Here is a 22,630-nt window from a genome sequence, read left to right on the forward strand (position 1 = left end):
TTTGGCTGTAACCACAGACGGGAATTAGACTGAATTTACGTTTTCGGATACTGTTCCAAATGTGATTGGATGCATGTGTGACATGAATCTGAAGCTTCAGAATTTGCAGAAATCATTTTTGCTAAATAAAACACGGCTGCTCAGATGTACCACAACTGTAGCCAACGCAAGGGAAAAAAAATTTATTAAGCATTTGTTTTGGGTGTTATTTGTTTTTTATTTACAGTTTTTAACAGAATTCAACTGCTTCTAGGTTGTGGTCAACCTGAGGAGGGTAGCACTGAGTTTTAGCAGTACTAAACAAATTACACAGAAATATAAACATTTGAATAAAAAACTTAAAGAAAAGATACAACCCTAAATAACATATCCAAATAGGTGATTTGAGGTTTAGTTACACTTTAAATGTATCTGCCTTCAACTCTGCCTACATCTCGAGTCCCACTACAAAACACCAAGTGATCCTTACCTAGATGAACCAAACAGTTCACATATGGAACATAAAGCTAATGGAATACCGATTGACATGAATGAAAAATGTTCCATATAAACTATTTATCAAATTCTCAAATGTTTAAATTGGGACAACGCTGCCCAAACATTATATTGTCTGTTTATAGATAGGAATTACATTTTTAGATTACGGTCAAATCTTTCCAAATAATCTCACAACCTCAAATAAAAATTCCAAACTGTAACCGCGTAAAATAAGAAGACGGTTAACGATCCAAATCCAATTTGAACATAAGTTAATTTCAAATACACCCTGGACACAGGGTTAGCAGAAATAACACGGTCCAAATTTTTGAGACCATCTTCCATTACTGCCACCTAGTGGTATGTTTATTTCATTGACCTGATGACAGACTCCACACAGTTGGTTCTGGTTAATCCTCCAGTCTGATCCGTCTGCAGGTCCAGTCTTCGTCATGAAACAAAAATCAGTCGGTTAGAGCGAACACTTAGTTTCTTCTCTGTCAAGTCACGTATTGTGTCCCCAGATAAAAGAACTTGCAATCTTCTGAGTGCCAAGTTGCTGTAAAACTGCGTGTCATGATGTATAAAAAAGATGCTATTGCTTCATTCAGAGATTTATTCATTGATGTTATAAAGCAGCATAAAAAAACAACTTCACATGAAAACAAATCAATCAAAAGGGAGATATGCATTTGGTCATTGGACTGTACATCCAGTCTCCATATGAATAAGTAAAAAATAAAATATAAAAAATCTCACTTTGTGAGTCAACATAAAAACAATCTGATGGTTGCCATTTTAAATATAAATAATGAAAACATCTTGTTTCTGTTTCATCCCTACGTCCTGATTTACTGCGTGATGCTACAATATGCACAATGACTCCTCTGTTGTCGAGGGAACAAGGTTCTTCCTGGTAAGGCATCGACTCTGTCCAGGATCACAGAGGATGACTTCAGTTCATTGATGCAGAAACTTAATTTACAAAATGATTGGAATGAGCTTCATTGTTTGTCCTCATATCCCCTCCTCCCCGACTTATTTACTGTACCGTCGACCCCAACAGAGTTCTGTTGACTGGCCGTAATGCAGACAGATTAGTCAGGTAACCATCGTTCCCTGAGTGAGGCTTCACACTCCAGCTGGCGTAGTTACTTTACAAGGCAGGTAAGGTATGAAGAAACATGTTAAAATGTGTATTTAAAGGTTCTGACTGCATCCTCCCAAATGAAGTGGATAGTTTGTTGAAGACTTCAGACAGTCGGGTTCGCAGTGGGGTTCATGGGCTAATCAGTGTGACCGGTCTCTGGTTGTTAGGGCAGCAAATACTTTCTGTCCCTGAACCCTTCCTACATTCCCCTGCCTCCTCTCAGTGTGCGAGTTGTGAGGCTCATGAGTGACCTAGAAGTTCAAAAACAAAGGCGGGGGATCCAGTTCCTCCCTGCCTGGATCCGATGTATATAAACACCTATAGGAGGCCAACAGCCTTACTGGGGATTGGCAGGTTTGACTCAATTCCTTCTACTTGTTTAGGCACACTGACTGAAGTAACGCAAAGGCACCCTTCATTTCTTGAACTTTCATTTTGTTGAAACACCTCCCCAACCACAAACTTTAAGTACAGACTTTTGTTAAATATTTGACGCATGTAAAAAAACAAAAAAAAAGTCACTGTGCAACTTCATTTTTTTGCAAAGTCCTTGATCATAACAGTCTGCATGTCATAAAACTCAAACTGAGCAATTCATGTTACACTTTAGGTTTCATAACACATGAACAATACCTTGAAGGCGTATTAAATTAAAAGTCAGCACAGAGGGCCAACTTCACTTTCTCCCAAGGACATGAGTTTTTTTTTTTCTTTTTTACAACTGTGAGCTTTTCCAAGCTCACCACAAAAAGTTTATGACATGTGCACCATTAGGAAAACTATTTTCTCTAGAAACAGACTCTTTCCACTGGATGCCAAGACATGATCCTAATGCAACACTCTGGATAAACAAAACTGACCAAAACAAAACAACCAGACATCCAGGCAACCCCAACACAACCATGAGGCACGCAATGGTTCACATCAGCACCTGATCAACTGAGCAAGAAACTGTCATTCTCATTGAAATTTTTTATTTCACTAGTCACATGATATATTGCTGAACAGAAAAAGCAGCTGTGGCAAAGGCATCACGGTGACCAGGTTTAAGGCTGATTTAGTGGTGAATCTGAGGCAGCTCTGTGGTAAGAGTCTGGTAATCAGAAGGTTTTCAGTTTGATTTCTCCAAAATCGTGTTTATGGGTCTTTGGTACAGAAAATAACTTTGAACTACATTTACTGAACACTGAAATCTAAGTATTTGCCATAATACAAGATTTAAAAGAAGCCTTAAAGCTGTAGTCTGTAACTTTTATACAGCCGGTGATTGACAGCACTAACACCCGCCTCCTGGCTATGATTAGTTGTTTCTGGTTAGCACTGCGAGAAGGCAGTGGAGCTTCAATAGGTTATCTGTCTCATACCATAATGTCCCAACATAGTTTCAACAAATATGAAAAGTAAAGACAAAAAAAAAAGCTTCCAAAATTCCGATTTCAAATTAAAAATCTCTAAAGTGGGTCTCACTTTGCACTGGGAAGATGCACTGCCACAGAACATTTAGACACAATGAAAGATACTAAAGTAAAATTTTTAACCTTCAATAAATAAGATTTAATCAGATGTAAGCACCTTCTACCCCATGTTGAATCCTAACCCAGCTTATTGTACCGCTACTTTTTGACACCAGAGGATTTTCAATTCCATAGCTCATCATCACTGAACTCATAAGGACACTTTGGATAATAATATAACATTACAAACCTTTCTTGCTTCAAGAATGGGAATGTTAAGGCACTGATAATGGCAGGGAAATGTTACAAAATGGGAACTTCAATATGACAAAATGATTTCTTCTTCAGCTTTAAACAAGCCTTTTTCTCTCCGAAAGTAACAGTTCTCTTCATTTAAAGGGGAGTTCAGTTCAAACTTGCTGAGAGAGGAATGTTTGCTGGTTTCCACATTTGGATGGGAGGACGTCAGAGCTAGAACCTTTTTAACAGTCTTCACCTCGGCTATATGGGAGGACTTCTGGATGATGCAGCTGGTTGTCCCGGAGACGCTGTCCTTCCCCTGAGCCAAGTTGGTCAAGGCCATGGCGGCGTTGATCTCCTTCCAGTACGTCTCATCTTTGGCCTTCACCTTCTCCTTCTGCGTCGCTGCGACGCCACCGTTGCCCCTGACGACCGGCACAACATGCAAACACGCACAGAGAGAACAAAACACAGAGCGTTACAGCTCACGTTCAGCTGGTGATTGGACACAGGTTATCTGGGGAGAGAAGGTCGACTCACTTGTCATGTTGACTTGATCCATGGTCTGTGGCTTCTGAAAGCAGAGAGAGAAAAACTCAGTAGACTCCTCTGGGTCAGAACACCAGGACACTCTAGGAAAAGAGATTTTTAATCTCAAGGAGTTTTTTATCCTGGTTAAATAAAGGTTGATAATGAAGACCTGTATGTTCAGCAGATTAGTGGATATGTGTGTGTGTGTGTGTGTGTGTGGTTTTTGACTTGTGTTTTGTTCTTCCAGTGGACACTGTGTCCTCAGCAAACATGTGCTGCTCTGGTTTCTGTCTTTATTTAAAATGCTGGAGGAAAAAAACACGTTTTAGCAAGAAGGCTTCAAGCGTAGAGGTGACTGATAGGATGGAGCTGAAAGATGTTTCTTATGACTCATAAAGTCCACGGTGTAATATTTAGTTGGAAAACAAATGGAGCCCGGCCAGCATAATTGAGTTGTCTGAAGAAATCAGATCGAAAAAGACGGAGCGAAACAGATCAGAGAGGGAATGAAAAGGCAGCGAGTGAGTCAGTGGGAGAAAGATGGCCGCCTGCTGGCTCTCCTCCCCCCTCCTCAATGGGACCAATCTCCATCTCATCTGTGAAACATTAGTGAGAAACAGAAAAGTCATTAAACAATGAAAGTAAAGTTGTCTTTATGGCAGCCAGAGTGTTTACTTCAGCTGTTTACTGAGAGTTCTTGGTGTTTTTAGACCTCAACCTGTCTTCTGTCTTGTGTCCAGCCTTCGCTCAGATCTGCCCAGCAGTGAAAATGACAACACAAGCTTGGAGTTTCATGAGGCATTAAAAGACAGCAGAACATCTGGACTTTTTAGCTGTGCAGCCTCAGGCGCTCTCCTTAAGTTCACTAAACATTTAAGAAGTTTGCTCTTTACCAGCTAGAGATGACTGGATGAGCAGAAAATGTTCAAAAGAGGAAAATAATCTGAAAGTTTCCATTTAGTCCAAAGGTATTAAGAGTGTCAGACGTACAGCAGGTCATCCTTTGTTCAGAACAAATCCCTCACAGGGAAACCCCGTCTTCTACAACCTCACTCTGAACATCCTGCATGTCAATCGGTCCCTCCTCCTGAGTAACATTTTCATCTTCACTGCATCTTTTCTTACGAATATAAAAGTCCAACATTGTGAAAGCCAAAACATTAAACTGCTCTGATTTCACAGCTTTATCCTGGTCACCTCTCTTTCTGCTTTAAAAGCCTCCAGAGTTTCCAAACATCCTGATCCACTGATCTCATCTCTGCAGGCTCCACCAGCCTCAGACTCTCCATCTCCTCGCTGCTCTTCTGTCTGCTTCCCATGCAGTCTGAGCCATGATGACAGGACAAGGTCTGAGACGCTCCGGGTTGATACGGCCTGATTAGGAAATGCTCCTCTAGTTTTCTGGTTCATTTTTGGATTCTTCCACAGAGAGGAGCCTGACCTCACTCACCACAGTTCTCTCCTTAGAAGAAGAGAAGGAATGTGTGAGAGGGAGATGAGGACGCGATAACCCAGAGTTACAAACCACTCACTTTTAGTTCAGGTTGTAGTTTGTCAGAGACTTCCAACAATATCCTCACATTCCTGTCTGTCCACAATTCCCTGCTGTGCCGCCTTTTCCTCTGCTGTCGTCCTGCTTTATCTGGGAGTCTCTATTTCACTGACGTTCCCTCGGTCTCCATCCTCTGCACTAAAAGTACAAACCAGTTTCACAGTTTGATGGGATCTGTTCATCCAACTTGGACGAAAAAGTGTGGGTGTGTTTTCTATCTCCAGCTTTCAGTAATTCAGTGTGTGTGAGGCAGCCATTGCTCAGATGATCTGTTCTGATTGGTGGAGAAGGTTCACTAAGCTACCATAAACTCACAGACACCAACTGGTTCCTCTGGTTGCCCAGAATCACAGAATCTGGAGGCACACCTCTGCTTACAAAGAGTCTATTTCCAAAGCTTCTTGCCTAAAACATCTGAAAGTCTGATTTTTCCAAACAAAAGCAGCTTCAACAACTCAATAAATCAGCAATAAATCACTGGCCCAGTTTCTGCTTCTTTCCTCCTTTGCTGCTGAACACTCAGTCGGCTCTGCTGCTGCCTCTGGGCCGCTCTGGCAGCACACTTTATGGAGCACCAAAGGGGAAAAGCTGAGATGTCTGCTGGTTTCTGAAATGGAGGTGGAAAATCCAAAATACTGGCTGACTGAACACTGAGGCGAGAGGAGGGAGAGAAGAGAGGAAAAAGATGGAGTTTAACAAAGACGGAGTGATGCTCCACCTGTTCAGAGGTGTGGTGGAGACTGGTTTTGCTCCCATCATTACCATCTGCTGCTGCCGTTAGCAACTAGCACCAAGCTGTGGGTTGGACAGGAGCACACTAACACACACAAACCACTTCCTATGACCCATCAGGTTTTCAGCTGGTTTATCTAAAGTGCCTTTCAATCAGAGTCAGTTTTTAGCTCTAGGTTGCTTCCTGCTACTCAAAATAACTTTAAAAAAAAAAAATCAAAATCAAAGGCGACACAGAGCTGAACAGACACACGGTCTGACTGTTCAGGACCAGAAAGGAATCACTGTTCAGTCAATACTTGATGCTGAATCAAAAAATAACCTCTTATCTGTCTGTCCATTTATGGTAGATGGATATTTGATCATTCCATTAATGGAATAAAGGATTTCTGATGATTCAGTTATTTTCCCAGGGGAAACAGAAATGAACCATGTGGTTAGTACGACGACACAGAGAATAAAAACAACATATTAACTCAATGAGACGTCAGCAAACCTGCATGTTTCTTAATACAAGAGAGACCTGTTTTGAGACTGAAAGCCAAAACCTGATTGGTCAACATTGTTTCCCATTAGTAAAGATCACGCTTCAAAATTAACCGAAACCCAGAAGAGCAGGAACTCAACATGTAACCGCCATGTTTGCGTGGCTCCACATTTTTTCTGTCTGAACTTTATTTGAAAAAACTAATCGCTGGCCGTCAGGATCAGTGGCGGTTTTTTTTATATGAGCTAGGAGCTACAGGGGCAGTTGCCCAGGGTGGCATTAGAAAGGGGCGAAACTCCCAAGAGCTAGAAAATAAAATGCAGCTCATCTGCTACTTGTATGCATGTGCAGTGTAGTGTGTTTTTCTTGCTTGCTGTCTCAGTAATGAGACAGCAATATAATATAATTGCTCATAATTGCTTGCATTTTCATTGGTTGCAGGGGGGCAGGAGGACAGGTTTACCCAGGGCTCCATTCCTGCCAAAACCAACACTAGTCGAGTTGTGGATTCTACTTTTGAAAAATAAATCTTATATTTGACCATAAACTAGTCTAAGTGGCTTTACTACGGTCATTTTAAATTAGTGTAGTTTCACCCTGAGTCCCTTTCATCACCTCCTCTTTGTTTTCTGAAGTCTAACCTGAAACTAGTGAGTCTTGGTTGGAGCTCAATCCTCTTCTACTCGTTTCCTTGTTCTTTCTGAGGAAAATCCAGAGCCTGTCCAGCTCCCTGGATTCCTGGGATGAGTCCTCATTTATCACCACCTGGGAGTCTCATTGACATCGAGTTCTCCTGTGTGGAGCAAGGTCTCTCCTGTGGCCTTCTGGGTATTACTCTGCTGAATGAATGAATGAATTTTATATCAAATGGGACAATGTACAACATACATTAGCCAATGAAGAAGTACCAGGTTGTGGCTACAAATGCTAATTTATATCTGTAGTCACATCACTGCTAATCAGTCAGACGAGGTTTACTATCGTCCATAAAGAAAACTGACCAAAACCTGGCTCACTGTTTGGAAGAGAAGCCAGACAGATATGATTGGAAAATGGAATCAGGTTTAGACCAAAATATGGAAGCAGTCACATCAGAAATCTCGTTTTAACATCACTTCATATTTAACTTTCTGTCTAAGAAATAAAAAGCCCCCAAACTGCCTTCTCTCTACACGTTATGGCTGCTTCGTTTCCTTCATTTGGTTGAGTACGCAGATGGGGAACTACTTTCAAGCTCTCCATTATCTAGTGATCAATTTGGGGAAAAATAACCAGATTTTGCTCTCTGTTGCCGTTTTCATGACGTCCAGTTGGAGTGTTAACGGCTAAACCGTGGAATACAAATGGAGTCTGTATCCACGACTCATTAGGAGTCATTTGGCAGAAATTGATCCACATGTTACAGAACCAAATCTGGAGCTGAGTGAGAAGGGAAACAGGCGGCCAGATTCCTGCCTTTTAAGATCCCATTAAAGGCTCACTGGCCATGAAACCTCTGGCCTTGTGTGATGGAACTGTGTTGCTTCCTTGTGTTCAAGAAAAACCCTTTCGGACTGCAGAGTGTTTGCATGTGGCTGCCGGTGTTTGATGTGCGCTCACAACTTAACGGCCATTTATTGTCATGGTAATTTCACCGTTCTGCAACAAATGTTAGCTCATCATGCCTTGCATTCAGGATCTGTAGGCCTGGAATATATTTGGTGATGTTTGTTGCTTGAGTTGGAAAAATCATTACGAAACAAACTAAGTTGTTTTATTGCCATAATAGCACATATCAGTCAGGAGCCAGTATTTCATTAAAGATGTCAGATGAATTTTTCTCCCCTTATTTTTTAAAGCAGCAATGTGTAACTTTTATTAAGAATATGTTTTTCACATATTTGTCACAAGATTCATGTTGTGACAGTTTGCTATGAGAGAGATGATTTGTGAAAAGATTGATCTCCTCCACGTCTTCAGCTAATTTTGCAGTCTGAAGAAATGCACCGCTCCCAGTCAAAAAAATCCAATCAGAGCAAGTGGGAGGGTCTTAGCGCTGTCTGTCAACCTCATGTACTTGCTGCTAAATGTGCTAATGGTGGAGAAACAACTTACTGTTAAAGGAAAACTGCTTATCTGCCGTTATCGGTGGATATGCTAACTAAACTGAGCATTCACAAAAGGGTATGCTAGCCGCAATGTAGCAGGTGCTAAGACCCGCCTCCTGGCTCTGATTGGTTGTTTCTGGACAGCACTGGGATAAGGCAGAGGAACTCTTACATTTTTTTTTCTCAAATGTTATCTCATACCATACTGTCACAATATACTGATAGTTTACGCAAACATGTAAAAAAAGTTATTTTTTACAGAAGTTACATAATGCAGCTTTAACGCTTTTTAATTTTTAATTAATTAATCTTAAGACATTGTCACTGCAACATCCTCCAGTATTATCCACCAGGCAGCTCTAGTGAGGATGTGATGCCGACTGAAGTTTAGTTTTTAACTGGAGCCAATCCATGATCTCCATTTGCTGCCACGTCTGACTGCTCTTTGTAGTCAGGAGTTCTGGCTGAGCCCACAACAACCAACTGGGACACATACAGACTTTGAACCAATGGGACGGCAGCTACCAGGTTCACCACTTTTCCTTGATCAATCCCAACTTTGTTACAGACTCTAACTTACCAAGACAATAAGACCAGAAAACTCCCTGGACAAACTGAAGATGTGGAGATCTTTTAAAGCCAGAGAACAGAACCCAGTCTGGGCTTGAAGCTTTCAGTAAACTTAAATCAGATTTATTTGGACATTGTGTCCTCTGTGGAGGTGATAGAAGAACAGATTTATGTAAAATCTGCTGCACAGGGACACATTTGTCTCTCGCTATAAAACATAAAACTCTTTGTAAAAGAAGAATGTGTTCTCTAAAGAAATATCTGGAATTTGCAGCAAATCGGAGAAAAAAACTGCAGGAAATGAGAAAAACTTGACCTTGAAATCATTTCTCTCTCCCTGCAGTTTTTCATTTGCTTTGTTCCTCAAAAATCAGATGTGGAATGAAAATTTTACTTTCTCAATTCTTATTCTAATTTGGATCAGATCTGATTTTCCCAGAAGGAGCTTGTCTATTTTGAATGAATCTTTCCATTTGACCCAATAAGCTTCTGTCACATGTAACTTGTGTAAAAGTATTAAGAGTCCAGGGAGGCCAAGAGGGAGACGTCAGCGGCCAGAAATTATTATAACCAGAGAGATAAAACAGTCAGTGTCTATTAAAGGCAGCAGGTCGGACAGCTGAATTCAGCCCTTCTGGGATTTGTCTTGATAAAATCTGCTGGAGTGAAGCTTCTGCAGTGAAAACAGCCTGATGTTGGCTCAGGTCAAAGGGTTTTAATTGTTCCTGTCAGACTCATTGATTCATTTCAGATACACACACTCCGTCTGCTTCACACTCAGACAAGAAGAAACACTTTTGTCCAAAAGAGACACAATAACAGCAGCTCTTCCCTCCAACATTCCAGCTCAGATCCGGACCCTACTTGTTCTGGTCGTGTTCAACACAAAGAAAAGTGTTACTACTGGATGTGAAGTCCACCTGAACAAAGACCCAGTGTTCTCAGCCGATACAAACACAGCTGACCTTGATTGGTTACATCTCAGAAACGCTGCAGGAACTCCTGCAGAGGTCCCACATTCAACTCTCAGTCTCAAGAAGCCTGTTGGACATTTTGCTCTGCTCCCTCCTCTGGAGCCACAGCAGGATCAAAGACGGGACAACAGCAGCCTGACAGTCTTCAACATGGCCTTGTTGTGTCTGACCTGTTAGACCCTGGTCAGCTGGAGGTGAAGCTCCTCCCACCTCTCTGGACGGCCTCAGAGACAACCAGTGGTTCAGTGTATGTGGGTTTGACAGTGTGCAGGTTACTGGATATGCTTGTGTGTTTCAGATGAACTGCACCTTGTTTAAATTTTACAAAATACTCCAAGAAGCTCCTGAACAGCCTCTCCATTTTATCAACCATGAGGAGAAGATTAAGCAACACATCCAACATGTTCAATTAAAGGAAGAAGAGAGAAAGTTAGCAGGAGAGATATTAGAGACCCTGCAGAGGGACAGACAGCTGGACATAATGGACAAGCTGCAGGGATGAAAACAAACGTCCAGAAAAAGACAAAGATCAGACATGAGGAATGTGGTGTGTGTTGGAGAGTTCCTGGAAGAGTCAGTGGTCTCCTTACCGGCTCGATAGACGAAGTGGGCCTCAGCTTCAGAGGACGACGGCGACAGCAGCTCGTCGTCGAACTCGTTGGAGCTGAAGGAGCCAGAATGGTTCCTCTTGCGAGCGTCCATGACAGCGTTGGCCACCATGACGTGCCGCAGAGAGTCGTTCAGGTAGCGATGCAGCAGGCTGCTCTTGTACTTGGGTGGAGACACGTAGTCCTCGGCCTCCACGGCAGAACGCAGCCCTGAGTCCATGCCGATGGCCACGCCCACCATGGGGGAGCCCTCCTTCTTGATGACGCTCTGGTACAAGGGCTTGGTGAGATCCTCAGGACCGCTCTGTGTCCTCTGAGGGTTGTCTCCATCTGCAACATCAGGACATGCTCACATGACTGTACTGTAGGTGGAGGACAGGAAATCTTCTCCACAACAAGAACCATCTCTTAAAACTTCAGAACAAACTTCTGTTGCCATGGTGATCTGTAGTACAAGATAAACATCATTTCTATTCAGGTTCTTGTCCTGACTCCTAACTGGGATCAGTTAACAACACAGAACAGTGTAAATGAAGCAAAGCTAATCTTTAATTCAAACAGCAGAACCAGGAGACTTCATCCTGCTGCTCCTGCCCACATGTTGGCATCACCTCCAGAACAGAAAGCCCAGTCCAGACTTCAGACCCAGAACCAAACCCTAATGAATGCTGGTCCATTTCCTCTATCTGAACTCAACCTCTGTCCCCTGCAGAATTAAATCCTTCCCAGAATGCTTTGCAGCTGAGGAGACTGAATTGAAGCCCAGCTTCCCACCTGATGAAAGAAACAGGAAGAAGATAAAACTCTGATGAAAACCCAGAGATTCTCTGGCAGCAGGGAAATCAGAGACACGTCACTTTAGATTCTGTTGCTGCCAGGACTGCAGGTCTGTCATTTGGCCGGGTTAGATGTCTTGTTCAGCCTGGTCCAAATTGAGATGAGAACCACATGGTTCTTCCAGTATCTCCTCTGTCACCAAACAATCTGACCTTTTGATTTAATCCAATAAAAATATTAAATTGTTCTTCTGATCAGAACATCCCCTCTGCTCTGGACTCCAATCAGAAAACAGGTTTTTACTTCAGCCTGGATTTGCTGCTGCAGCTCCAGAACAAGCTGGACCGTTTCAGGACAGTAAGAGGAATGAAGACACGGTCAGCGGGGTCAGATCTGCTCCCAGAAATAGTCTCTGGAACAAAAGCATAGGCTTCAGAACATAATGGAGGGCCTTTCAGCACACGGGCCAGCAGTGGGAGCGGGCTGCGGATCGCTCCAGAACCAGAATATGACAGGGAGACGAGTCAGGGAGATATACGGAGTCTCTGGTGGTGCAGCGGCCTGCGGCACACACAACACAAACACCATGCACACATTCCTCTGGGAGCCACACGCTCAGCTTCTCCTCCTCACACACTGAGGGAGAGATTACTGACACCACAGCGCTCTGAACTTTCTCTTCATTCACTGCAGGACGACTGAACTTTGACTTTCTTACGCTTCCTCACCAAAACGGGCCGGACCTTCCCATGAGAGCCAGCCTGTGTTTGCACATTTGTCAGCTCCACTGACTGATAGAAGGAGAACATGCAGTGTTCTGGTTCTGAACTCAGAAGATCAGATCCAAGTGTTTGTGCAGTTTGGACAGTTTGTCCTCAGAGCAGCAGGTGAGGCGTACTGTACCTTGGGAGCAGCTGTCGTCGCTGCTGACGCTCAGCCTCTCTGCGTTGCCCTGAACGTATTTGTTGTAGAGTTTGATCCGGAGCGCCCAGCTCAGGTCCGGCTGCCTCACCGTGTTCTTCAGGCGTCTCCTGGCGTTGGCGAACCAGTTGGACACCTGAGGGGGACAAAGCAGGAAGGGGACACACACGGCAGACAGGAAGACGTGTTAATGTCTGGAGTCCACACTCGTCCACATTTACAGCCAGACTAAATGTTGATCCTCAGTGGAGACGACACCTCACTGCCTGCCACCAGTCTCAGGGAGAAAAACAGCAAGAGGAGCAAGAAAGAAGACGGAGACAGAAGACAGAGAAAGAAGACAGAGACAGAAGACAGAAGAGAGACACAGAAAACAGAGACAGAAGACAGAGACACAGAAAACAGAGACAGAAGACAGAGACAGAGACAGAAGACAGACACAGAAGACAGAGACAGAAGACAGAGACAGAAGACAGAGTCTTAGTCCGGCTGCAGGTCAGCTGCAGCTCTCTGAACAGAGCCGAGAGGAACATCCCAGACGTTCTGCAGGAAAACTGAAGCCTCTCAGCTTTTTACTGTGTACAAAGAATCGGCTGACGGCCAGTGAACGCATCATTTCATGATCTAATGCTCTGACTGAGACACACGTCCCCATCCTGCTCATTCTGGACACGTCCAGCCTCCCTCCAATAAGACGTTTTTTTTCCATCTCTGTCTTTAAGATCCGATAAAAGAGACACTTGAGCCGCTGCTCTTCCTTCCACTGGGACTGGAGACCATTAGATGTTCTACTGGAATAACTTTTCATGCTCAATAGATTTCAAGCTGCTTATGAACTGCTGGGGACGGCGGCCTCATGCTGGACTACTTAGTTTTCACGTCCTCTCCTTCAGGATCACATTTCCCACTGTCTTCAGTCTGCAGCCCAGCAGGCAGGAAGCAGCAACTCGTTGACCAGAAGGACGTGGAGGGGAAGGGACGGTGTCCTCATGAGGACGGGAGGTCCCAGAGGAGACAGCATGTTACCACGGAGATGGGGTTCAGGAACCATGGAGACGGCACCGGATCATCGGTTCCATCTCACAACACTGACATGGAACAAAGCTAACTACTGCGCTACAACATGACAGATTTAGCTGCTGTTTAACACCTGCTGCCAGGTCGGCCTCTCCAGGGAAAAACACACAGGAAGTGATGCGTTCAACGCCACTGGCAGCCTGAACAGCGGTCTGTCTGGACTAAACAGTGGAAGAACTGGGCTGTTCTCAGCAGCAATCAGTGGAAAGACAGAAAGACATCATGGTCACATCTGAGTTTATGTTCACACTTTGGGACAAAATGATCACTTGTTCAGTCCAAAAATATTTTAAAAGACTGAGAGGTTAAAGATTTATAACTATGTTTTCATATTACTAATGAGCAAAAAAACAAGACTTTTTATCCTTCATAAAGTGAAAACAGAACCAGGTTCATCAAAAGAGAACAGGAACAAAAACATATTTTTGGTGTTTGAAGAAAACTTTAGATATTTTACAGACCTGAACTTTTCACCTCAGCAACACAAAGTTAAACTATTTAGATCAAGAACTGATTTGCATGAAACCATTTTTCCAAAATAAATATTTCTATAAATGATCTCTTCAATAAAATTGAAAATATATGCATTAAACACATTGCGTGTAACTATAATTATTTATAAGTTTCAACAATTGATAAAACACCATAATTATATAATTATATATGGAAGTCATTCATTACAATCTAAATTTAACATTTGTTTAAAACATATGAAATAATTTCTCATTATTTCTGGATCTCATTTAGCCTGACCAATCAGAGACAGTCTGCAGGGATGATTCTGTTCTACAGCAGCTGATTGGTCAGCAGATAAACTGTTGGTCAGATTAAACAACTGAATACTATATATTATATCTACTGGATGATTCAATCATTTTATGACTGACTGTAAATCAGAAAATAGAAAAATAAATCAATAGATAATGATTTTAATGTAATACATTTGAATTTTGTTATTATAGTTTTCTTTTTTTAATAAATACATTTCAACATTTACCTAAATATGATTATTTCAACCATTATTTTACCAGCATGTTCCTTGACAGAAAATCTCATTTATTAATTTCTAGATGAATTTATCAATATTTAATATTCCATTTAAATATTAATCTCATTTTTAGTCAGATTGTTGCACTTTTGACCTTCTTGCTTATTTTCAACAAATCATCCTCCTTTAACCTCTAAACCCACTAATGATATTTATTCCTGACTCAATTTTTTTATCATCAGAAATTAGATTTTTCTGGAGCTCTTTAATGCAGCAGAACAGGTTTAGGTGAGACGTAAGAATGTTTCAGGAATATCTAAAGAAAATAATTGGTGAACAATTTCCAAATAGGTAAATATCTGTTCTCTGCAGAGTTTCTGAAACCAAAAAGATCAGCAGGAGAAATTTATTATTATTATTCAACAACACATTTTTAGTTCTGACACTATTAGACTCCCTGGGACATGAGATGAAGCTGCGCTGCAGCTTTTGGAAGAAACAATCAAAGCCTGAGACGCCCAGCAGAGAGAAGCTGCAGGAGGATCTGGAAGGCAGAGGAAACAACATTTCACTCCTGCTCAGCTGCTGCTAAACATTCAGGAAAGGTAAAAGCTGAACTGTCTAAACTGCAGCAGCCTGATCACTCTCCTGTCTCTGACTTTTCTTTCTCTCCTACTGGAATCAGAGCAGAAGAAAGCGTCTCACCTGGACCAGAGTCATCTGTGAGCCGAGCGCCAGCAGGATTTTCTCCGTCTTGGTCGGGTACGGGTTGTCTCTGTGCTTGTAGAGCCACTGCTTGAGCGGCCGCGCCATGTCCTGCAGGGCCTGGCGCTTGTGTCGCACTTTGCTGCCGCTGGGACGACCCCTGTGCACCAGCAGGGACAGCATTTAGACGCAGGCAAACAACCGGACACACCCCAGGGCTTCGGCATGCAGATGTCAGAAATTCACGGCGAGTCTAAAATGTCGACAGATGAATCAGAGAAATGTCCTGAACCCACAGGAGGAACACCTGAACCTGCAGATGTCAGTATGGTGCTGCTCTCCACTTCTCCCTTAGCTCCCAAAACGGCTCCACTGACTGCAGATGGAACCCATTTTAGTCCGCCCTCAAAGCGGGCCCGAGGTTCTGGTTCTCCAAATATTTTCCTTGTAATCTGGATCAGCCTGAACATCGCGGAGCGCATTTCACTCTGACCTTTGACCCCAGAGCTCTGTTAAACGATGTTCCTCATTTGTATCTAAAAGGAACATAGTAAATTCAGGTAGCGAGTTAAAAAGTGTTCATGGAAACTCTGGCTAACTCTGCCAACATGTGTTTATGTTAGACTTTCTTTGGTTTTAATTCATCCTGGGGTTTTTTTTTTCTTTTTGTTTCTTTTAGAGATGATCTCTGGTTCCAGTGGCCTTTATGTGGTCAGACAGGAGAGTGGATTATGAGAGAGAGAAAACATGATGCAAAGGTCATCAGGTCAGGACTGGAACCTGACAGCTGGGTTGAGGACTGAGGCCTCCTCATGTGGGTCACGTGCTTTTTTCACTCCTGCGCCACAATTCATCCTGTTTTGATTAAATTTGACGTTGATATTAATAAATGATTTCAGTTAGGCTAAAAAGAAATATTGCATTTGCTAAATAAATGTTATTTATAGTTACAGTTTCCAACTGAACATTTTGATTAAAGTGTTTAATCGAAGCAGACAATGTTTTTCTTTGGAGCTGCAGTCAGGAATGCATTTGGGCCTGTTTGTTCAGCTGTTTCCAGTTTAACCTCTTTAACATTTTGAATAATCACATTTTATATATGACCATTTTTTAATGTGTTTAATAAATTTTATTTGAACAAATAAATTGAAAGGTTCATCCTACTTATTTTCGAGATGCTGAAGGTTGGACTTTATATATTAGATTCATGAAATAACAGACTTGTCTTTAGGCGCGGATCTAACTGGTGTCTCTGCAGCAACGAGCTACTGAACAAATATCAGCTGCTTCTTAATTCTAACCTTAATTCTGATCACAGCTTTAATGGTCATTAGATCAGCAGCAGTCTAGAAAAAGATTTATTATTGTTCTACATCACAACCTCAGGACGAAAATATTTAGAAACTACAGTCTGAACCGAGACGCTTTTAAAATCATTTTAGCCAAATTTGGAGCAAATGCGTATTTACGCACGTCGGTAGAAAAACTTCCATCATGTTCATGAATTGATTTATAGTTTTTCCATTTAAAAACCCTGGACATTATATTTATATGGGTTTGAAATCTAAACCCATATCGGTCTTTAAATCTCTGGTTTAGATGTTTCATTTGCGGCGCTTATTTGCGCAAAACCCGAAGATTTAATCCCTGAGATCTGAGGAGAGTTTTTCCTCGTTTCTCGCTCAGCTAACGAGTGACCAGCAGGTTGACCAGGCTGTCAGATATCCCCCCCGTGGGTTCCTTCAACCACTAAAGCCGACCCTCATCCACGCATGCTGAGCAGCAGCCTCTACAGAACAGAGAGCCTCACATACCCGCTCCGCCTGTGTCTGGCCGCCTGGCTGTCTCCGATGGCCGGGCTGCTGCAGAGGAGGTCTGGATGTTGGCCGTCGATGACCTCCAGGTAATTTCTGCTGCTCATTTCCACTTCCTTCGCCTTCTCCTCAAACAGGACCTGACTGCTCAGCTTGTTAAACACAACGGTGTTCATCTTTGGCCGCTCGGTCCGCAGATCTCTCTGCTGCGCTCAAATCCAAAAGGTTCGTGGAGGAAAAGTGTCCCCGCGTCTCTCCTGCGGAAGAATAGATGACATTTAGTTTGAGGATCATATGAACTAAATCCTTCATCTAAACTCCTCCACATGCAGCAGCTTCAGAGTTAAAGGCGAGCGGAGCCGCGGCGCTCTGACTCCACTTCAGTGTCTCTTTGGAAACAATCACAACCTGTTTGCTTCATTCAGAGTCTCCTCCCGCTTCTAGCGCGGAGAGGCGCTTCTTTCTGCACTTTCATTGCGCATTAATTAGCACAATCAGCTAAGAAATAAATCCGGGATGAGTCGGTGTGGACTGAGAAACAGTTACTGGTTCTAGATCCACTTTCCTGCTGCGCTGTGGGGAAAAACCCACGGAGAGACACGCAGACTGTGGATGGTGCAAAAGTCGTTTATTCTACAGGAAGAAATTCATAAGAATTCTGTTAAAGCGACTTAAACTACAGTTTGAAGCAAATGAACCGACTTCCTGCTTCAGAAACGACCTGCTCTTTCTTTCTCTCTGCAGCTTCATCACCATCAGCTGATCTGTCTCGGACTCGGATCCATCAGCAGCAGCAGCAGCTTCGTGGAAAACATCTGGAATAGTTCCTTGACATCAACTACAGTGATGCTGGCAGTAATGTGACTGATTCAAAGTCGGGTTGAAGCAGCTGGAGCTGCGCCTTCAGAACATCTGAACCTGTCCTTTCATTCAACAAGTGAGTGGATCTGTGGCAGTTACCTTCCCCGGCTCCCTCCTGCGTCTCTCGGCTGTGCTGAACAATAATCCCGCTCCCAGCCGCCCATGCCCCGCTCACATGTTCCCCGCCTGAGTTTCTGAGCTCCAACCACACGGACCGCCGTCTCCTCCTCTGGTTTTATCCGGCGGCCCGGGACTCTGAATATCTGCGCCTGCTCATGTTTCCTTGCACAGAGGCTGAGCCTGCGAACATCCTGCTGCTGCTTTAGGCCGGTTCAGGGGCAGCGGCCCCCAGAGGGAAGGAGAGGGAGGCGGGCATGAATCTGAAAGAAGCAGGCTGTCTGTCTGAGCCACTGAGCTCCAAGGCACTGAGGATTAGAGATCCAATGGACAAATAATGTCTGTTTAGGAGCTGCTGTGCTGCTGATGGAGTTTAATTTATGATGTCAAAAGGTTGAATAGATTTTAGCTGCTAAAGATTTATGGTTTGATTCATTTGGTCCGGAAGCTGAAGGACAGAGCAACTCAAAACTTTCACAGATGAAAAAGATAAAACAGCAGCTGTAACTGAATCTGCATTTCTTGGTCCTGTTTATGTTAGTTAGCATTAGCACTGTAGCACAGCCAGCTGCTACTGGAGGCTAGAAAACCTATAATTCAAAACCAGAATCAGTTTCAGCAAAAAGTCTACTAAGCTCCTTGGTGGATGGGTGATCTGTCCAATGTCCACTCTCTCACAGTCATCACCTGATGAAGACAGACACCAGCTTCTCTGCTACCCTGAGCAGAAACAAGTGGGGGTGGGTGGATGGATCGATTGCTCTACATTAATTTGATCCATAAACAAAGTTGTCCATCTTCCTTTGGACCATCTGCCTAAAGCTGAAGTTACTACGTCTGCTCTATGCTAGTGAAATCCAGACAAATAGAAGAAATAGTTGGACTATAAATAGCCATGCCACAGCTGATTACTCCTGTCACATTATGTGCCCATGACTCAGAGGTTCTGAGGTTCTCAGCTGTGGGTTCCTTTGGGGTTTATCCAGAGTAGTTATTCCAGGGATGTGACTAACCATCTGGAGCGTTCAGCCTCTGTGTGATTATTGTTTATTTGTGCTTATTTTCATTTAAAAGGGGGAACTGACTTTTACTAAGAATTTGTGCAAACATGCAATGATTGACCCAGTCATATAATGGGGTTAATTAAGGTCAGGAAGGGTTTATTTGCCCAGGTTTTCCACAATATTGTAGGTTGGACTTCTGGCCTGAGGTGAACTTCTGTTACCTCCTCTGACATTATTGCTGCTATCCAAACCAGTGGCTCAGCAGCAACCTGCTGCAGCTTCTCTTTAATCTTAATCCACCTCAGACTGCTGCCTGTCTGTCGTCCTCTGTGGTTGAATAAAACCATTCAACAGGTAGACCAACATTAATCATGATGTCCCAACTCCAAAGGGATCGGTGACGGGGAGTCTGCAGGCGATCCTTATTCACAGCTCTGTTTCATCTCAAGACTGGACTTCAGGAATTACACTGGCATCTGCTTTCTTTGGTATCCATTCAATGGCTGCTTGGACAAGTAATGAGTTTTGAGGCCTGGCACCAGAGTTCTGATGTCAGAGACAGTGGATATCTGCTGAGGAGCTTTGCAGACCCAAGATGCTCTGCAGCTTCAACTATTGCAACAAAAACTCTTTACCAAATCCTCTTTTAACAGACTTCTTTATGACACTGAGGTTAAGAATAAAGACATTAAAAAGGAACCAAAATAAAAATTTAACAGTTTGATTACTGGTTTGAAGAGGAACAGAAGAGATTTTCCTCAGAGTTACGTTTCTATTTTCTGTATTGTCCAATTTGTTCACTGCTGTTAAACACAGACTTCACCTCCTGCATGTTTAGATCATTCACAGGAAATATAACAACAATACAATAAACTGATACTAGGCCTTTTAGTTCATTTAGGTGTGAGCTCATTCTGACTTAAAGGAAACTGAAAGGAAACTTATAGAGTCATTTCATCAAAGTTGCATTTCTTGTCTCGGTTTACAAATGATCTGAGATCTAAGGAAAATACATTTTAGAAAGATACTACCTTTGTTTAATAATTACAGCAGCCTATTTTTCAAGAACAGTGACAGAGGTTCAGTACATGAAGATCCAGACTTGTAAAATCAGAAAGCAGACATCTAGAACCCATCATGGCTCTGGCTGGAACATCCTGTTTTTATTCATCATTCAGTTAGAATTAAAGGAGCTGCCAGTTAGTTATCCTTTACTATAAATCTGTGTTTCCTCAATGGAAACATGCTAGGTCATTACAGACCAGATTATATTTATGCTTCTGTCTGTAACCACAACCTCTCATTGAAGATGTTTTTCCTCTATACTTGGACCTCATTGCTCCATGTAATCCAGGCTGGAATTACAAGCCGTCTCACACAAACTAAAGCCACAGGCAGATTCGTTGGGTAGCTTAGCCAACTTTGGAAACTGTAACTGAAGGGAAAGTTAGCAGGTTGTTTAAATGACCCAATTCCAGCTTTTAAGAAAAATTTTCAGCATTTGGGATGCCAGTCAGAGCCGTGAATTAAGTTGTCTGTACTGAGAATAATCGGGAAACTGAAAGCTGTTTGAAGTTACTGGGACTGATGTTTAGAATCATAGAGAGGAAGAAAGTAGAACAGCCACTACTGTCTGAATCCCTTACCTCTGCTATAGCTCTAAATAAGGCTTTCTAAAAACACACAAATGGTGACTAAAGAGGAAAAGTTCGTTCAGTGACGGATGTCCGTCAGCTAGCATGTTTTCCACTCTGAACTCAACCGTCTGATCTTGCAAACTGAAAGAACAAATCAGTGTTTTTGTGCAGCCGCCCGTGCCAGAAGTCCTCCCTCATGTTAGAATAACAAAGACTCAAAGGTCATGTTTTACCATCAGTGTGAAAACTTAAGAGAAACATTTCAGATATTTCTGCGTCATCACCTCTGAAATGCTGCTTGTGGTATCTCTGCTTGTTGAGTCTTCAGCTGCATTTCTCCGCAAAGCTCTGCAGTATTAGGGAGTGTTTGGGCAGACTGACAGCAGCAAGCGAGACTGGATCACTGCTTATTTCTGCATTAAGCAAAAGAGAAGGACAATTACTGATGTCACATTTAAAGTGCCAAAACAAAATAAGAAAAAACACGAAACAGGAAAAAAGGCCAAATCACAGAGATACAACAATCCTCACCTGACCTTTCATCTAATTTACTGCTTTCCCAAATATTCCTGCTAATTCTGTGAAGAAACAAACAGACAACTTCTGCTGGTTGGTATCGTTTTCTTCAACCTCCCGTCTTCCACTCGAGTCCAGAACAGCGATGGCTTGATGAAAAGGACCTGATAAAAACTCTGGGATAATAAAAGAGTTGGTGGGGAGCCATATAGCTCTCAGGTTAGCTTAAGTTCCAGTGAGGGAAACCTGGCTGGGACTCTGGTTCACTCATCCCCATCTGCTGTGAACCAGAACAGCCTGTTGGCTTCACTATCCTACTTTCTCAGCTCAGCCAAACAGGAAGAAGCGAGGGCCCAGATGGTTTAAAGGTCACACAGAACCTGCTGCCGATAGAAAGCTAAAAAGTAAACTGAGCATCATCACAATGCACTTTAAAAAAGCTGGCAGTAAATCACTGTAAAGGAAAACTCACTTCAAACATGTTTTTTTTTAGAAATGACCTAATGAGACCAATCAGTGGACTTTTTTATACAAACTTTTTTTTAACAGTCATAGCTTTCAAGTTTCATCCAATCAAAGCCCTAGTCTGGAAGATTTCCCAGTTTCCTCAGTTCTGAAGGTCAGGTAAAGAACTGAAAGCTATCAGTGTCAATGTACCATTAGCCAAATACTTTCCGTCTTCGACCGGTTTTTCAAAAAAATGTTGACAGAAAAATCTGGAGGCCATTTGTCATTTTGACAGATCACAATTCACACTGGACCCACCTGGTCTAGAGTGATGAAATTTAGATTTTATGCACAAAGGTAACTTCATCAATCAATGAAAAAAAAAAAAAAAATTCATCAGAGCATTATCTCAAAGATGGACATTGTATTCAACGTATTTCATGATCTCGTGTTTGTCAGGCTTGACAAACATGCTGAAGAGTTTTGAGTGAGAAATACAGAAAGCAAATACCGTCGCCCTGCTCAGGAGCCTCATGGAAACAGAACCTTTTCCTCCCATGTTCACCAGAGTTCAACCAAGTAATGATTAGGTGTGGGTATCATGATGCGTGTGGTGGTCAGGGTTCTGAGCCAGGGGTTTCGTGTGAATGGTTTTAGACCACCTTCAAGGTCACGAGTGTGGGTAAAATCTAGAGACTGATGGCTGTATTGTAGTGAGTCAGGCTTGAGGAAATATGTCTTGATAAAGTTTACCCTGATTCTGTGACCCTGCTGGGATGGCAGAAAAGCTCATTTTTGATTGAGAACAGAAGCTGTTTTCAGGCCTTAGCTAGCAAAGTGTGGTCCTTCGGAGGAGTTCTGAGAGGGCACATATTTATGATGGGAGAATAACAAGCTAACCATA

General features: G+C 42.7%; 1 protein-coding gene across 6 annotated transcripts; it reads right to left on the minus strand.

Annotated features, from left to right (window-relative positions):
• Nucleotides 1-1,079: 1,079 nt before the first annotated feature.
• Nucleotides 1,080-21,839, minus strand: LOC103482323 (homeobox protein Mohawk-like). 6 transcript variants are annotated; one of them, XR_014085322.1, is made up of 9 exons: nt 18,105-18,346; nt 17,145-17,401; nt 15,331-15,490; nt 12,543-12,696; nt 10,845-11,192; nt 5,385-5,542; nt 5,050-5,314; nt 3,862-3,895; nt 3,694-3,746 (listed from the first exon to the last, which is right to left on the minus strand). XR_014085322.1 is itself a non-coding variant. In XM_081601577.1 (8 exons), exons 3-8 carry the CDS (start codon nt 17,318-17,320, stop codon nt 3,401-3,403), a joined length of 1,218 nt encoding a protein of 405 aa, XP_081457703.1. In that variant the 5' UTR covers nt 17,321-17,401; nt 21,048-21,176; nt 21,295-21,839; the 3' UTR covers nt 1,080-3,400. The 6 variants fall into 6 exon arrangements, 4 of the variants coding, with proteins under 4 accessions (XP_081457703.1, XP_081457702.1, XP_081457704.1 ...); XM_081601577.1 differs by lacking the exons at nt 5,050-5,314; nt 5,385-5,542; nt 18,105-18,346 and adding exons at nt 21,048-21,176; nt 21,295-21,839 and having other exon boundaries at nt 1,080-3,746; XM_081601576.1 differs by lacking the exons at nt 5,050-5,314; nt 5,385-5,542 and having other exon boundaries at nt 1,080-3,746; nt 18,105-18,347.
• Nucleotides 21,840-22,630: the final 791 nt, after the last annotated feature.

This window comes from Poecilia reticulata, chromosome 20 (genome assembly GCF_904066995.2).
Source record: "Poecilia reticulata chromosome 20, P_reticulata-male-v2, whole genome shotgun sequence".
NCBI classification, from domain to species: Eukaryota; Metazoa; Chordata; class Actinopteri; order Cyprinodontiformes; family Poeciliidae; genus Poecilia; species Poecilia reticulata.

Coding starts and splice junctions, on each gene's coding strand:
- LOC103482323 (XM_081601577.1), bottom strand. CDS start 17,320: ATGAACACCGTTGTGTTTAACAAGCTGAGCAGTCAGGTCCTGTTTGAG. Junction 15,491..17,144: donor GCCAGACACAGGCGGAGCGG/GTATGTGAGGCT, acceptor GCTGGTGCACAG/GGGTCGTCCCAGCGGCAGCA. Junction 11,193..12,542: donor CGACGACAGCTGCTCCCAAG/GTACAGTACGCC, acceptor CTGATGTTGCAG/ATGGAGACAACCCTCAGAGG.